This window comes from Ictalurus furcatus, chromosome 16 (genome assembly GCF_023375685.1).
Source record: "Ictalurus furcatus strain D&B chromosome 16, Billie_1.0, whole genome shotgun sequence".
NCBI lineage: Eukaryota > Metazoa > Chordata > Actinopteri > Siluriformes > Ictaluridae > Ictalurus > Ictalurus furcatus.
This window is the reverse complement of record NC_071270.1, coordinates 3,474,471-3,491,588: the sequence shown is the minus strand read 5'-3', so window position 1 is coordinate 3,491,588 and position 17,118 is coordinate 3,474,471. Positions and strand designations below refer to the sequence as shown.

Sequence of the window (17,118 nt, the reverse complement as noted above, 5' to 3'; positions counted from 1 at the left end):
AAAAAAGCAACCATCTAAATCAAATCAACTTAAACAAACCCAACTCAAATCCCAGTATCTCCAGGATTTCGCGATCGCAGAAATGAGCGCAAAATCAAGCAAACTGCGCAATATTCTGAGGACCTTGCCATTTTTCAGAATTACCACAGATTTTCAGCAGGTTTGGGCCGAGATACGTCACGTGACGTTGTCACAACGCGCATTCAGCCAAAGCCCTCTTTGATTCACGTTTGCTGAACGTGAGTACAAAAAACTCGCAAACTGCATCGCAAATTTAGAAGAAAAAAAAAAAATCTGCAGCGAAATCGAGCATTTTTAGCCGCAACAACCGCAAAGAAATCTCCATGGAATCCTGTACGGACTGAAATCCGCTTGGAATACGCACCCACTCACAGCGATCCTATCGCTAAAAAAAGCACTGGATATAAACTCAAATTATAGAAAAACATTCAAACCGATTCAATTCGAATCAACTCGACTCAGCTTCGCCTTAATTCTGCCCAGTCACAAGCACCCTATCTAGGAAATTCTGATTAGAACTAGAGTAGAAATACTGCAGAACATTGAGTGGAAGTGTGTGTAGAAGCCAATGCGAGATCAATGGTGTAACAAATTACAGTAACTGATACCCCACCAACACGGTCTCAAATCCCTTCTCTCAGCATGCGACGTGATTCCTAGCTCGGCAAGTGCTCCTTGGTCTTGTTATTTCTCCTGCATGCTTTTGTTTTGGCGTCGGTCCCGACAAATCCGTTTCTAGCCCTTAATTCGTTTTTCTACATATACCCCAGTGTGTCTATTACAGTGCGCGTTGTCACGAAGTCTAAATGAATGTTATTGTGTGTTTCTAATCCGTGTTTCCCGCGTTGTCGACTGTCGCCCATTTCCCTCAGTTCTGCCAATCAACTCCTTGTGTTCTGAGCCACGCTATGGACTATGATGATGATTCTTGGATTGGCCATGAAAATAAAAATAAAAATCCTGAGACTGCATTTAATAATATTCCATAATAAATATAATCATCTGTCAGGTGAACAAATGAAAATGAATGCGTTGGCTGTAAAACAAGCGCGCACGCAGGCACATATGGCCTGAGCAACATGCCTCAGCTAATATCACACACTCCACTGGTTCCCCCCTGCAGGAACTCTGGACCAACCGTAAATGGATCACAAGATCCACCCTGATCCGCAGCACAGGAGATGGATATGTGCGGTAAAGCCTTTACCATTTTATTCTGCGACCTCTGGGCTGTGTCCTGTTGTATTCCAGCACTACTCCATCCCAATCTGACCTTTATAAACCAAGCATTTATTGTATAAAAAAAAAAACCCTCAATAACAAGAAGGCAATATTCTGGCTCTAGATAGAACTCTAAAACACACGATGTTTTGTGAGGACATTTAGACATTTTTGGTCCTCACAAATCTAAATATGTGTCTGAAACAAAAATGAAGCAAGACTTCCTATGCAAATATGTGTACGATGACAAGGACGAAAGAGGTCACACCACTGTGTATCACACACTCTCTCTCACACACACACACACGCATATTCAAGTACAAACTTTAACCACTGTTCACTATTTAACATCAAACTGCAAACAAACTCCCAATATACACTACAACTAACAATCCACCATCAGTGTATATGTGATGATCAATATAATGTTTTATGTAATATACAGTATCTAGAGCCTTCCAGACAATCAACTCAAAATTATTGGCACTCGTTATGAAAATGCGCTTTGTTGGGTTTTTTGTTGTTTTTTTTTTATTTTATTTTTTTTTTTAATTTTTTTATTTTTTAAATGATGCTTATTATGTTTCCTTTGTGTTTCAAACCATCTATGTATTGTTTTATAACAGTAATAATCCTCAGTCCATTTTGCATTGAAAGCTCTTCATGGGGGTTTTTCTCATGGCGGATGCATAACAAAGGGATTTTACATGTGTACCATGTCATATTTACTGTACACTTCAGGGAAACGGGAAATAGCCCATGGAAACAACCTGTAAGGACCGGCGGCATTTTATCAAGTTTTTTTTCAAGGGTAACAAACGATTCACTTTTTTTGTTGTTGTTTGTTTGTTTGTTTTTTACACATATACACACACATACATACATACATACACGAAAACATATATACATACATATGCACATACATACATATACATATATACACACACATATATATATACACGCAAGTTATTTGCTTTAGTGGAAAATTTTAACTATTGTATGTTAGTTTTAGACAATCTTTGTTCCTCTACTTTTGCCAATAATTCACTGTCGCTTGTACAAATTATTTACATGCAATATAACTACCATATACAGTGTACCTGCCTTAGAAGGTACTATAAACCTACATCAGAGCTTCTCATATGCAAATGAACTGCAATAAAGTCTGTAATAGAGTGTAATAAAGGCTGCAAAACACAAAATAATTGAAACTGAGCATGCAATAAAGTCTCTTAAAGACCTAGTAACTGAAATGCAATGTGCACTATGCAGTAAACTTTGCAATATATAATATAACTGCAATATCCTGTGATTTAATTATAGTTTAATTGCAAAAAGTAATAAACAATTTCTCTAGAACCTTTATGCACTTCATTTAAACTGTTACGGGTAAGTTCATGCATTCAAGTTTATGTTCAAATAACAGTTATTTGGTCATAAAACTCACCAGAAGTAAATAAAGTGCTGTAAATAAAGTTTCATCTGACAGCAGCTCTGTGACGTTATGAGCCCAAGCCGACACCGCTGTTTATTAATTACCGGCCCGGTCACTTTCTGTTCCTCTTCCCTTTCCTCGGACGAGTCCACTGCGCATCGAATGCGGGGGGGAGTCGTGGAGAGCGGTGTTTACCAAAATATGTCGTTTTTTAAAAAAATAAATAAATTGAGACTTAAACTCAATATCGAAATTGATTCATATCTGATTTTATATTAGCATCCGATTCATTAACATTTATCACTGTAATAGTTCGTAAATTATTTGCACGCAAATTCAGACTGACCCCCCCTCTCGCTGTGACTCACTTACGAAGCGCCGCTGAGCTCCACGTTGAGATGTAATCACTACTTCACTAAAGTTGTTATGCTGAAATATGAATATTCATCAAAAGATATTAATATTAATCTTAATAAATGCTTACGTATCTTTTTATTCTATAAGGGATGTACTGATGCCATAAATGCCCCCCCCCCCCATATAAACTATAACGTTTCATATGACAATAATTCATAATTAATATAATGATATGCAGTATGAGAAGTTCATTATGAAGAATCTGTTTAGCCAATAATATCTGCATATTTATTCACTACATAGTAAAGGCTTACCTGAAATTGTGTATGTTTTTACAATTTTACAAATAAATAAAAGTGTTATAAGTACCATCCATCCATCTTCTACCGCTTACTCCTTCTTCAGGGTCGTGGGGGAGCCTGGAGCCTATCCCAGGGAGCATCGGGCACAATCACATACAAACTCACACACCCATTCATACACGCCAATCAGCCTACCATGCTGGGTAGGGGGGAAGCATTTATGGCGTCTAAAGTGTCTAAAGCCAATCAGCCTACCATGCATGTCTTTGGACTAGGGGAGGAAACCGGAGTACTCAGAGGAAACCCCCCGCAGTACGGGGAGAACATGCAAACTCCACACACACTCCCGCACCCGGCGGGAATCAAACCCCGGACTGGGGTTTGGAAGTGTGGGCGAACGTGCTAACCACTAAGCCGCCGTGCACCCGTGTTATAAGTTTAAAAAATAAATAAATAAATGGACATAATTCCTAATTATGAGCATCGGTTACTTTACTTCCAGTGACTCTCGATGACATCTTAAATGTCAGTATAGTTTAGAATGAACAAATATATATATATATATATATATATATATTTAATATTTATTACTGGTTTATTAATGGTAAATATTAAATGTAGTTTAACGATGGTGCTGATGGACGCTTATGTCACATGTTTAAATCATCATTAATGAATTAATGATCATATTTCATTATTAAGGTATTAAATGCTAACCAAACATTGTTAAATTCTAAATAACTGGACGTGCTTTACAGGAAGTACAGTACTTTCACAGAGAATTTACTATACTGGGTGGGGTCGTACACACAACCATATTATTTGCTAGTCTATGCTTTATAATTTCCTGACATTTCCAATTTATTTCTGCTGCGCCAGCGGTTCTATCTCCTTTCTCTTTCTCTCTCTCACACACACACACACACACACACACACACTATACTCCACTTCCCCTGCAAGGCGCCAGTGCTGCTTTGTTTTCAGCCTTTTTTTTATTCTGACTGCTTATATAACAGCCTTACATAAACCCATACACACTCTCGTTGGATCAGCATGTGGGTGGAACTCGTTTGTTACCCTGCATTGTAAAAAATAATTTTAATAAACGACAGTAAAAGTTCAGTAGATTTGGATTTGTATAATGACGCTTTAAAGAAGCGGCATGACAGTGGAAGCTAGCAAAAAAATTATTAAAAATATTAAATTGCATGCCAGGTAACAAATTTAATGGGGGGAAAAAACAGTGGGCTTAAAACAGAGCCTTGAGGAACACCAAGCCATGTTCAGTTCAGTACAGAACCAGAGTGACTTCTCTATCTGAAAGAATTCCAATTAGACCTCCTTTTTGGGAGATAAGAACCCTTAAATATCCAATGACCACTTAAAAAACCTTTAAGGGTTCCCTAGATGGACAAGCAAAGAACCCTCTAGGATTCTTCTAATACACTCTTAGAAAGGGATAAATATGGGTTCTCATCTTCCTAAAAGGGTTGTATATAAAACCCTTGAAGAACCTTTTAACCATTAAGGATTCTTCTAATACACTCAAAATAAAAGAGTTCTTCAAAGGATCTTTGAGGGTTCTTTGGATAGTTATGGGTTTTTAGCTTCCTAAAAGGGGTTGTACATGGAACCCTTTATAATAGGAAAGCTATTTAGTATTTTATAGGGTTCTACATAAAACTTAAAAGGTTTCCTTCGAGGGCAACCAATGAACCATTAAGGATTTTTCTAATGCATGCTTAGAAAAATGGTTCTTCAAAAGTTATGTGTTTGTTTGTTTGTTTGTTTGTTTTTAATTAAGGGTTTTTAGCTTCCCAAAATTAGAACCATTTCTAACAGTCTGCTTTAGAGTTCTTCACAAAACCTGCATTATATGGGTTCCCTAGATGGACAATCAATGAACCCTTAAGGATTCTCCTAATAGACTCCTATAAAAGGTGTCCTTCGAATGTTCCTTTAAATTCAATTTAATTTAATTTTAAATTTTATTTTATTTGTATAGCGCTTTTTACAATAGACATTGTCTCAAAGCAGCTTTACAGAAATATCAACATGGTATACAGATATTAAAGGTGCGAATTTATCCCAACTGAGCAAGCCACTTTAGTGTTCTTTTGGTAGTTAAGGGTTCATAGTCTATCATCCCCAAAGGGTTGAACAGATCCCTGTTCTGATAGGCCAACACTTTCTGCAGGGTTCTATACAAAACCTTTAAGGATTTCCTCAAAGAACCCTTTAAGATTCTTCAAACACATTCTTAGAAAGGGGTTCTTTTTTTTTTTTTTTTTTAAATCTTCCTAAAATGGTTGTACGCAGGGAACCTTGGTTGTCAGAGTGTTACCCTTTAAGAAAGCTAAAACCCCTAACTCTCTAAAGAACCCTTGAAGTACCTTTTTTTTTTTTCTAAGAGTGTATGAGAAGAATCCCTATGGGTTCATCAAAGGTTCTTCAAACGTTCTTTACATCGTTGCAGACGCTTATCCTCCTAAAAGGCTTAGGTTAATACTCGTTAAAGATAGCGAAGACTCTTTTGTAGTTTCTCCATAAAACATTTAAGGGATAGACTGATAAAACCCTTAAGGGTTCAAAAAGTAGCCTTTTTTTCTAAGTGTATTATTTAACAGCTTATTGTTCTTTTTGGTGAATATTTTTTCAATTAGGAATGAAATAAGGTCTGAAGTTTAAACCCATAGACGTTAAAGTGAATTATTTCATACCTAATACAGTTATTCACTGAATTGAAAAAGTTCCTCCATCACCTCTGAGCCGTGAATGGTTTCCACCTCACTTTGGATGATAATGTCTGGCACGTGGAACTGTAAAGCTCTCACAGGGACAGGGTGAATCTGCCCATAGAGGAGGATTTATAGCACAGACTTATATTATTTATAGCACAGTTGGACAAAGATACTAATTCAGCATTTCATTTCATGGTGTGTGACGACGAAGGCCATCTGTTGGAGTGTGAACTGTAATCTGGTCAGTGTGAGGGCTTCAGGGTGATTCACAGCAACACCACAACCATCTGTGATACACAGCAATACTGGACACTACATCTAGCGCGAGTCCAAATGACCCACTGGCTTAATTTCTCCAAGGAACATGGAAAAAATTGATCTAATCATCACACACGCTATTACAGGGACGCTACCAACGCGGAGTCAATGATCTTTCCAATAACGCCACATCCCGTGTGTTTTATTCCTTTAATTCCACAGCAATGTGACAGCAGTTACAACTTTTTTTTTTTATTATTTTTTTTTTTTAAAGAATGACAGCTGGAGTTTTCAATAAATTTATAGTTACATTTAATGTTGTGTGGGACTTCCATAAAAAAAGTGACTTCCTGTTCTTACTTTCGTTATACAGTACCAGCTATAAACAGAATCATCTATTTTTTTCTTTTTTTTTCTCCGTGTTGAAGTTAATAAGACAAAAAACAACAAAAACTAAACACAACTGGTCGTGTTACCGAAAAAAAAATAAAACAGATGTTTCGGAAAACTTCCAAAAAGAAGCTCTGATAATGGAGGCTCCTTCCATAAATGTTACACAAACATGTCTTCGCAGGAAGGAAAAACAACAACAACAACAACAACAGATTTCACCTTAACAGTTTCATACACCCACTGTCCACTTTATTAGGAACACCCGTACACCTATGTTTCAGAAACTGCTGATCTCTTGGGATTTTCACACTCCAGTGGCGTGAAAAACCGCTCTGATGTTCGATGGGAACATTACCTGAAGCCCATGACCCTGCATCTGTATGATTTTGTGCATTGCACTGCTGTTACATGATTGGCTGATTAGATAGACTGCATGAACGTGCAAGTGTACAGGTGTTCCTAATAAAGTGGATAGCGCATCTACTGTACGGTTTTCTTTGTTAAATAACGCCATGATTTTTTTTTTTCCAATGTGATAAACCTGTGATTTGCAGCTGCACTACTCTCAGAGCTGCTTTTGTATAAAAATGAATCAACACCTTCTGTGCAGAGGTGCATTTGTAATCAGTACACGCCTGTATGTTGAGCGTCCGTAACGTCGGCCTCGCGACAAGATCGCGAGAGCTGAATCGTTTTTCTACGACGAATGGCGGAGCACTTCTGGGACTTTGAGTCCCGTGTAGCAGCAGGCATCGGAGTAAGGATCTTTTTTAATGCAGCGTTAAAAGTAACGGAGTCCGCAGAGCCCTTAAGTGAGTGAAGCGATTCATAATGAAGCACTGAGAGGACTTTTAACCAAAAAACATCTCAGGAGAAAATGTCTAATCGCATTATGCAAGCGAATCATCACCGCCGCGACAAATCTTCAGTAGAAAAATTCAATTAATATTCATTTATATGAACACGCTCGCTCTGATACGTTATCACAGGGACTGGATTAGGTCTACTTTAAACCGAATGATTTTTGGAAGGAGTCTCCAGTGTCAGTCCGTCGTAACACTCAGAGGTCATTTGAAGTTTTCAGGACAGAGGAATCGACTCTTTGCGGTTTCTTGTCTTATTAACCTCACAAGAGAGACGGTCGATAGCTGCTAATAAAAACGATCTAAAAAAAAACGTCATTCTTGAACAAATAAAAAATGATTAGCTTTGGTCAATTGCTAGGGTATAAGAGGAATAAACTTTTTTTGTGTAGTAACAGTAACTCTGCACCAACCCGATCACTCATTCATTTCCAATAATAGCATGACCCCATGTGTTATATTCTTTACAGTAGCTCCAGTCTGAAAGGAAAGAAGCTAATTGACTCGTCCAATGGAGTGAAGTTACGCTATGAGACATCACATGACATCACACGGCCGTGAATTATTCATATCCCTCCGGCCATGACCTGAATCGTTCGGTGAGTCGAGAGCGTTCAGTCCCTCACCCAAGCGCAATCCAGCATTGTTTTTTTGCTCAGTGAACTCCCTTCACGTGCTGCGAAATTACCATCTGGCACCAGGCTCTCCTGTGACTGCTTCACTGAAATCATCCCAGAGAATCAAATCACGTCAAATCAAATTCAATTACTAGAACCCCGAATCGAGTTCGTTCGTTCCGGCCCTCCACGCCGCCGTTCCTCGCTCCTTAAGGTCACCCATGCACCGTCGCTGGGAAAATAACTCCTGCTCTTACTGCTACGAGTTAATTCCCCAAACCTAATTTTAGCTTTATTTACCAGCATGGCCTTTGCCTCTTGCTGCATATAACATGCGCTGTAAATAGAAGTACTGAATAAATCATTAAACCAGACTGAAAAAAAAATAAAATAAATATGTTGAATAACATCCAGAGAACAAGGTCTATAGGTTCGCACATTGGAATGACGAAGCATCCAAACCAGTGGATGCTGAAGATGCTTCTTCATGGGTTTGGAGATGAATAAACAACTCAAACACGTTCCATATCCGACGACGCCCGACAGCCTACAATGTACAATGTGCAGCGTTCTGGAAATCCCCGTCAGCCCACGTTATGTCAGCGACGAGGAAAGATTTCTTTCAATTACGGTCTTTTTCAGCGTTTTTTAAATTGTGCATTCACAATAGCAGTGACACGATGTGACAAAACAGTCAGACGTTATTCATTTTCAATGACAGTGATTATAACTGTTGAGCAAAGAATGCCCCAGATGCCCCGCCCACAGTCCAATCTCATTCAGTGTTTTTTTTTTTTAAGTTATTAGTGGCAAATAAACAATTGTTAGCTGTCAGACTACAGTTTTACTCAAACACCATGTTCCAAAGTTTTTAAATTCCACTTATAATACAAAACCGAGATTTGCCAACGATGATAATTTCCGAATTACTAAACAACGGCATGTCATTCTTATACGTTTTATCGTTGAACGTTGAATGCAGTGTTTTGTTGGCTACTTGTAGTACAGAGTAAAGCCTTCCGGGTGCCTTTGGCTCTACAATCATGCAACCTTTCAGTATTTGTTCCTCTTTAAATCCTTTCAATTCTGCACAATTTCACGTTTGTACTTCCTGTCCGTGAGCTTTCGCTGACTTACATTGAGATTAGGTGTCGAATCGAAGCAGCACTTCTGTAAAGAACATGTAACTTGATCTATTTAACCCAAAAGAAGATTCTAGAGCAATAATGAGGTCTCTCTAAAGAAGGATAGTAAGACAGAAAAAGGAGATTGATTGAAAACTGGGTCAGAGAAACGGATCGAGATAATAAAACGATCACGAGGGGAAATTTCCTGTATGCCGCTTTGTAACTTATTATGTTTTAATCACCCTTTTTTTTTTTATCATCATCCTAATATTGTCCCAGTAGCAAATCCGTCATGAGTTGAGAAACAGTGATCAACGTGGACAGGAATGTGAGAACACGGACTCATAAAGGCAATTACACACACTGAAAATCGCTCCCTGCGTGAGACCAATTAATGTGTGAGGTAAAGAGGGGAACGACATCAGCCTCGCATCGCATCGCCTCGCATCGCATCGTACAGCAGATGGAGAACCGTCGTTAAAGCGCTTTCGGGAATTTAAATGCAGCTAGAGAGTCTTCCGGCGGTTGTTTTCATTATAGGATAAATGAAACATGAAAGCCATAACGATATCATGCATCGCAAATACATTAACAAAACCTCACAGTGTAATTTATACCACAGTGATGCTGAAGTCTCGAATCTGATTGGTCGGAAGCTTTGCTATTAATATTGGCTTGAACATTTTTACAAACGTGACATTTTCTGTAAACTGAATATTTATGGAAGGAGTCTCCAGTGTCAGTCTATATTGTCAGTGCACAGAAATACATCCATCCATCTTCTATACCGCTTACTCCTTTTCAGGGTCACAGGGGAACCTGGAGCCTATCCCAGGGAGCATCGGGCAGAAGGCAGGGTACACCCCAATCCATCGCAGGGCACAATCACACACACACCCATTCATACACTACAGACACTTTGGACACGCCAATCAGCCTACCACGCATGTCTCTGAACCCGGAGGAAACCCCCGCAGCACAGGGAGAACATGCAAACTCCACACACACAGGGCCACGGTGGGAATCGAACCCCGACCCTGGAGGTGTGAGGCGACCGTGCTAACCACTAAGCCACCGTGCCTCCAAACGTTTCACAACACTAACGCGATGTGTTGAAAGCAAATGGTGTATAAGTTGTGGTTCGAGCCGTCAAAACGGTGTCAAACTGCACATACAATTAACTATATTTTAGCTACTACCATCAATTAAAGATCCTGGACAGGCCACACCCACAAGCAACAGTGGTAACCCTTGCTAATGCCAGTACCACCTTTAAAAAAAAAGCGATTTGACACTAGTTAGTGTGAACACAGGTTAAGTACTCTTAGTACCCTTACTAGTGGTAACTTTCTGTTCCCTTTGTGATGACACGCCACGCTTACTGCCCTTGTTTTGTCTTGCTTGAGTTGGAACTTGCTTTGTAAAATTGGTGAATACTATTCTGTACCTTCGACCATTTCCATGCTTAGCCCTTTGGGATGTGTTTGTTTTGATAGGCTCTGTTAATACCTGGCCAGAGTTGTGGTGGATCCAAAGCCTATCCTGAGAACACTGGGAACAAAGTGTGAGAATGCACCCTGGATGGGATGCTAGACCCATCGCGTACATACATTCACGTGCTCATTCGCACCTAGGGACAGTTTTGCATAGATAATCCACCTACCTGCGTTGTTTTGAAAGGTGGGGTGAAACCGGAGATCCTGGAGGAAGCCGACGCAAGCACTGGGAGAACGTGTAGAACAACAGTAACCTGAGCTCAGGATCAAACCAGGGACCTTACAAACGGTAAGACAGTGAAGTCTTGGGAAAGTGGGAATAAAATTTTAGTGTACCCCTTTCCATCCATTTTATATTGTAATAAATAAGTTATAGACTCATGTTCATGGGGAATTCTGGGTTTGTTTATCATTATGGTGCCAAGGTGAGGACATGGTAGTGCAGCAGATATCACTGCAGCTTCACCGCCACAGGTTCAACTCTCAGCTCAGGATACTGCCTGGTCAGACTTTCGCATGGTCTCCCAGTGTCTCTGTGGGCTTCCGTCAGGTTCTCTGGTTTCCTTCAAATAAAACAATCAAGAGATGAATTGGATTCTCTAAATTGCCCCCGAATGAGCACTTGAACGTATGTGTGGTGTCCTGTGATGGATGGCCTGACATCCCGGTCAAGGTGTAGAGAGTCCCTGAGTTTCCCACCTCATCCCCATGCTCCCGGGATAGACGTGTGTCTTGACCCCTACCGTAACACACTTGCAATACACACCATCTACATCTAAAACAGGCAAATGTGTCTTAGTCTAATTGTTTGTACTCCAAAGCAATGGATGAGCTATTGCGTTAAGTTTAAAATCTGCTTGGGCCCAAAAAATGAAATCTACTCCTTTACCCCAGATGTAGCTGATTAGCCAAAACATGTGTATTGTCTAGAATCTAAAGCTATTGTAGCTAACAAGTAAGAGAAGTGTACATCCTCTAATTTAGCATGGTGTACTGAATGAAAGTGTTGCGTCTCCACCTTTGTGGAGTTCTACAGTGTCTCAAATAGACGTGCTGATTGTGTTTGTCTGTAAACAAGGACAAAAGGATGTAAAGTTCTAGCACAAATGCACTTCCTTTGACACGTTCTTTGGGGTCACTGTGCACCAGCATCAGATTCAGGGGGATTAGGGGTCGTGGCCTGAAGTATAAAGAGTTTTATTTTTGGAAGAGATTCGTTTAATGCGTGTTTTTAAATATTTATGATTATGTTTATGTACAAATGTTTCGAGGTGAGCGTGATGATAATCATTTTTAGGTACTTGTTAGCAACATTAGCTTTGCAGCTCCAGTACACAACTAAACAATCCAAAGTGCATTTGGTGTAAGTAACTGGTGTACATTCCATTTCTGGCTGAATGATTACATTTAATATTGATTTTAAAAGTCACACACACACACACACACACACACACACACACACACACACACACACATACACACACATACGCACACACACAACATCAACTTTACCAACATTGTCCTTGGTGTGTGAATCAGCATCCGCACCAACGTCTGTTCCTGCTCTAATCCCAACAAACACCATCGTCTCGTCCGTTACCTCGTCCGTGTCCTGAGACCCGCTCTCTCTGTTCAGTCATGTGGACTCTCTCTCTCTCTCTCTCTCTCTCTCTGTCTGTTTCTCTGTCCCGCTTTATCTCTCTGTCCGTCCCACTGTCTCTCTGCCCTCAGAATAATCAGTGACGGTGAGAGCTGTGCTCACTCAGGATGAGAGGACACCTACAGCATCGGATCTGCATCATGTCCTTCTTTCCCTCTCCTACACAGTTCTCTTTAGTCTCTCTTTCTTCCTCTGCTGCCTCTTCTCTCGCTTACACACACATCTCTCTCTCCCTCTCTCTCTCTCTGTCTTGTAGTCCCTCACCATATACCCCTCCCTCGTGTACAGTCTCTCTCTCTCTTTCTCTCTCTCCCGCACTCACCATTTGCCTCAAGTCTACTTACTCTCTCTCTCTCTCTCTCTCTCTCTCTCTCTCTCTCTCTCTGTCTCAGCCTCTCTTGTAGTCCCACACCATATACCCCTCCCTCCTTTACAGTCTCTCTCTTTCTCTCTCTCTCTCTTTCTTTCTCTCTCTCCCGCACTCACCATTTGCCTCAAGTCTACTTACTCTCTCTCTCTCTCTCTCTCTGTCTCAGCCTCTTTTGTAGTCCCACACCATATACCCCTCCCTCTTTTACAGTCTCTCTCTCTCCCTCTCTCTTTTTCTCTCTCTCTCACTCACCATTTGCCTCAAGTCTACTTACTCTCTCTCTCTCTCTCTCTCTCTCTCTCTCCCTCACTCACACTTTGCCTTAAGTCTACTTACCCTCCTCTCTCTCTCTGCCGTTCTTGCTTTGTCTTACAATTTACCCTTCCTCATCATTCACAGTCTCTCTATCTCTCTCTGTCTCTAATCCACACTTACAATTTACCTCGTCAACTTACCTCTCTCTCTCTCTCTCTCTCACTCTCTCTCTCATAATTTCTCAACCTACAGTATCTTCCACTCATGCCATCATACTCCCATTTTCTCTACCTCTCTTCCCTTATTCAGTCCCTCTCCCTCTCCCTCTCTCTTTCTCCTCTTGTTTTCCTGACTGCATCTGTCTCTCAGCACCAAACCACGACACGGTGGCTGAGCTTTAAAAAGAAGCTCGAACTTGTCTTTCTTACATCATTACACCAATGTGGAGCCAAATATATCTCCGTGCCATGCTCGCTCGAAACCGGCTGACGAGTGCCTCCAAAGCTGTGTGCTTTGAATCGGACATATTCTGCAGTTTAAATCAGACGAATGCTGGTGTTCAGATGGATGCGATTCAAGCTGTCAGGTTGTTTGGGATATCTTGGCTGCTCGGGTTGCAGCGGGAACGATTTGGCATGGATGGAGACAAATATTGCATCATGTATGGATTTTCCTGAGGATTTTTCGGAGCCCTGAGCTTTTCAGATTGTTGAGCAGAATAAAAATTGACGGCTGTTGTACCTGACACACACATACTTACACATACACACACACAAAAAGCACAGTCCACCACCAAATGAATATTTGCAGACAGACAGTCCATTCCCATTGACAGTTGGGGTAGAGGGGTGCCAATACATTTTCCAGAGCAACAGATGGGCTAAAATCAGTAATTCTACTCCTACAATGTGTGCAAAGGTTTGTACACTCTTAGGGCAAAATAAGGAGAATGCTCAAATTGTGTATGTGTGGATAGTAAATAGTGAAAATATAAGAATATTATAGAGAAAAAATCTCTCTTCGTGCATATATGATATTTATATTCTGTAATAAATCATATATCCATCATTTGCTGTTAGGACGATTTGCTTTCAACCTCTTTTTATCCTCTGAGCAGTGGGGGGGGGGGCAAAACTTTTGATCTACATGATCTCCATTCTTTTCAAACCATTCTTCTGATTGCAGGATAGACACAGCGTGTACTTGTACTTGTACACGGTTGCGCAATTTCCTTTTCTTAACACCTGCGAGCAGTGGGGGACGCAAACTTTTGCACTCAACTGTATATAGTACATCGGTCAGTCATAAATTCCAATGCCCGATGCTCCCTGGGATAGGCTCCATGTTTCCCCGTGACCCTGCTAAGCAGTATAGAAGATGGATGGATGGATGGATGGATAATCGTTATTATGTGTGTGGTGCTGTAGTGCTGTAACGTTAGCGTTAGCGTTAACTCTAAAGAGATTTGCTCAGAGTGTTATTAATAAAGCACGTTCACGTGTCGGGGGATCTCTCTGTGTTCGAGTTTTATATTCCTGTATCTTATCCCTCAAGCATGAAAAAATCTACGAGACTGAAGATGTGGGACTGGAGACACAACAGTGACTTTTTTTTCTTTTTTTTTTTTTTGACATTGTAAAGGGTATAACGTTCCACGAACAATCTTCCTCAAAAAAAAAAAAAAAAAAAAATCCATCTGAGATAGTAATACTTTGCTTCACAATTTGAATGCTGCTCTCACAATGTTACTTAACATTCCTATAGCAAAAAAAATAAATAAATAAATATCGCAGCAATAGAAACGAATGCAGACAAAAGGCGCTGGTTAAAGAAGTAAATTCCCATTTGAACTACACAGGAAATAATTTACACTGCAAGGACAGCTGATTATGACAGATTTCATTGAAATAAATGTCATTTTATAACATTTTGCTGCACACCCCATCCCCCCCCCCCCCCCAGGATAAGTTGAATTAGTCTTAATGATATATGATTACATATATATATATATTTTTTTTTTTTCTATGATATTGTGCTCTAGGTGCTCTTTGGAGAGTCACAAGCTCGTTCCCAAGTCCACCATGTAGGAACAGATGCCACCCATTGCCCTCATAACAAGGGCAAAGCAATCCTCATCTGCATGCTAAACATGTACAATGTAAAGAGCAAAGTCATACCATGTGCTCAACTCAAAAACTATATGATTTGAGAGGAATCGAGCAATCTTCAACCAATCCTTAAGCTGTGTAGACACATTAAACTGTTTAAACAAAAACAGATGCATGAACCTAGCCTATACAGTACATACATTACATTAGCTTTCTGTCTACACTTGGGGTTTTGCATAGTCTAATGAGGTCTACGAAGCAAAGCCAGGGAGTCTAGGATTACAGTGGTGGAAAAGCACCATTATGAATGTTATTAAATCAATTATCGAGGCTTTATACTTAACGGCTTGTTTGATAGGTCACTTGAATCGAATTGGTTTAATCACCTTCATCGAATTCGCTTTAATCGACTGTAAGCATTCAATTGATATCACCTTGTATAGTGTGTAGACATCGACTTCTAGAGAATTCCTCCTGCCGTCATTTCTGTCAGAGCCGCGGGTTGCGCATCATTATCCACTCGGTCTCAGCTGGTTTCAGCTTCAGATCATGGCTCAAAGACACCGAGCGAGAATCCTTTTTTGGATTCTACTGAACTGGATTCTACCGATTCTGACTGACTGACTGAGTCATTATCAGCCTGGAAAAGAAAAAAAAAAACCCACCCAGACGCTGTTGTAGACATCACAGGATGGAGGCTCCTGGCACATTTGCACAGTTGTCGCGTTTAATTCTTTTTGTCATGTAGCTGGATATATATTAGTCGTGTATGAATTTTGTTTGCATGAAAGTGCAGTTTGACGCAATCTTTGCTGTTGATCAGCATTTAACTCCACGAACAATCCATCCTTCCATCTTCTATGTCGCTTTAAATTTTACTTATTTATTTATTAAAAGCATTTTTACATATTTTGGGAACTGACACTCCTCATTTTTCCTAAACGATGTGTAAGAGCGGCGATTTGATCCGTTTCCCCCCTGCAGCAGCTAAACGTGTTTGTGATTCGGTTCACCCCGTTTTCACTGTCAGGCCCTCAGAAGCCGACTGAGCTAAATTTAGCAGCATAACTGCTGTTATGGGTAATACACACACACACACGCACACGCACACACACACACACAAACACACACTGAAAAATCAGAAGAGAAGCAACACTTTAAAGCGTCCCCTGTTCACTCAGCCAAGCGAGACTCCTGTCAAATTCTTCTACGGGGATTGCACATCAGGTCACACTAACTGCTGCTTTATCGACTAATTAGTGGGAAAACGCCTCTAATTGGCCGTCAGTTTCCTCCGAGGCTGAACGGCAGCTCGGGAAGTTTAGATGATGAAAACATCAGCTGCTTTTCATTACTGCGAATATGACAGCACCGGCATCGAAGGACGTCCGTTCACGAGGTAAACTTCAACACACTGACTACGTTTACACGGACAGCGGTAATCTAATTATTGACCTTATTCTAAATAAGACAATATTCCGATTAAGGTGTTTACATGAGTCGCTTTTAAGATATTCCTTTCATGTTCCTGTTTTACGATATTCATAGACATGGCGCCAGCTCCAAACGAGTGGTACAGCTCCAAATGGGTGGGGCTAGTTAAAATGGGTGGGGCTAGCTCCAAATGGGCTAACATAACATGTTAGTTGTAACATGTGCTAGCACATCTCCGTAGTGGATGATTCTATGTGCTACCTTCCTTAATCCTAAGCCTAACCAACCCCTTACAGAGATAGCACCGCCCATTTGGAGCTAGTAACACGGATTTTAATATGGCCACGCCCATTTGGAGCTAACCACGCCCGTCTGGAGCTGGCTCTGGGATTCATATTTCTGTCTGAAAATATTGGCAGATTAATTAATAATTAAAAAAAAGGATCAATTACCTCGTACC

The 17,118-nt window shown here is 40.4% G+C and overlaps 1 protein-coding gene across 4 annotated transcripts in view; it reads right to left on the bottom strand.

Moving 5' to 3' along the window:
- The window catches only part of gramd1ba (GRAM domain containing 1Ba), a 77,954-nt gene that overhangs the window by 51,355 nt on the left and 9,481 nt on the right, over positions 1–17,118 (bottom strand). For 2 of the 4 annotated variants that reach the window (XM_053644693.1, XM_053644694.1), the window contains exon 1: positions 2,690–2,750. The exons of 1 other annotated variant lie outside the window; for it this stretch is intronic. Coding sequence is in view for 1 of the 3 variants with exons in the window: in XM_053644696.1 (XP_053500671.1) it covers positions 2,690–2,724 (35 nt within the window). In the remaining 2 variants the exon portion in view is untranslated. Of the gene's footprint in view, positions 1–2,689; positions 2,772–17,118 lie in introns of those variants that run through there. One more of the 4 variants, XM_053644696.1, reaches the window with a different exon arrangement.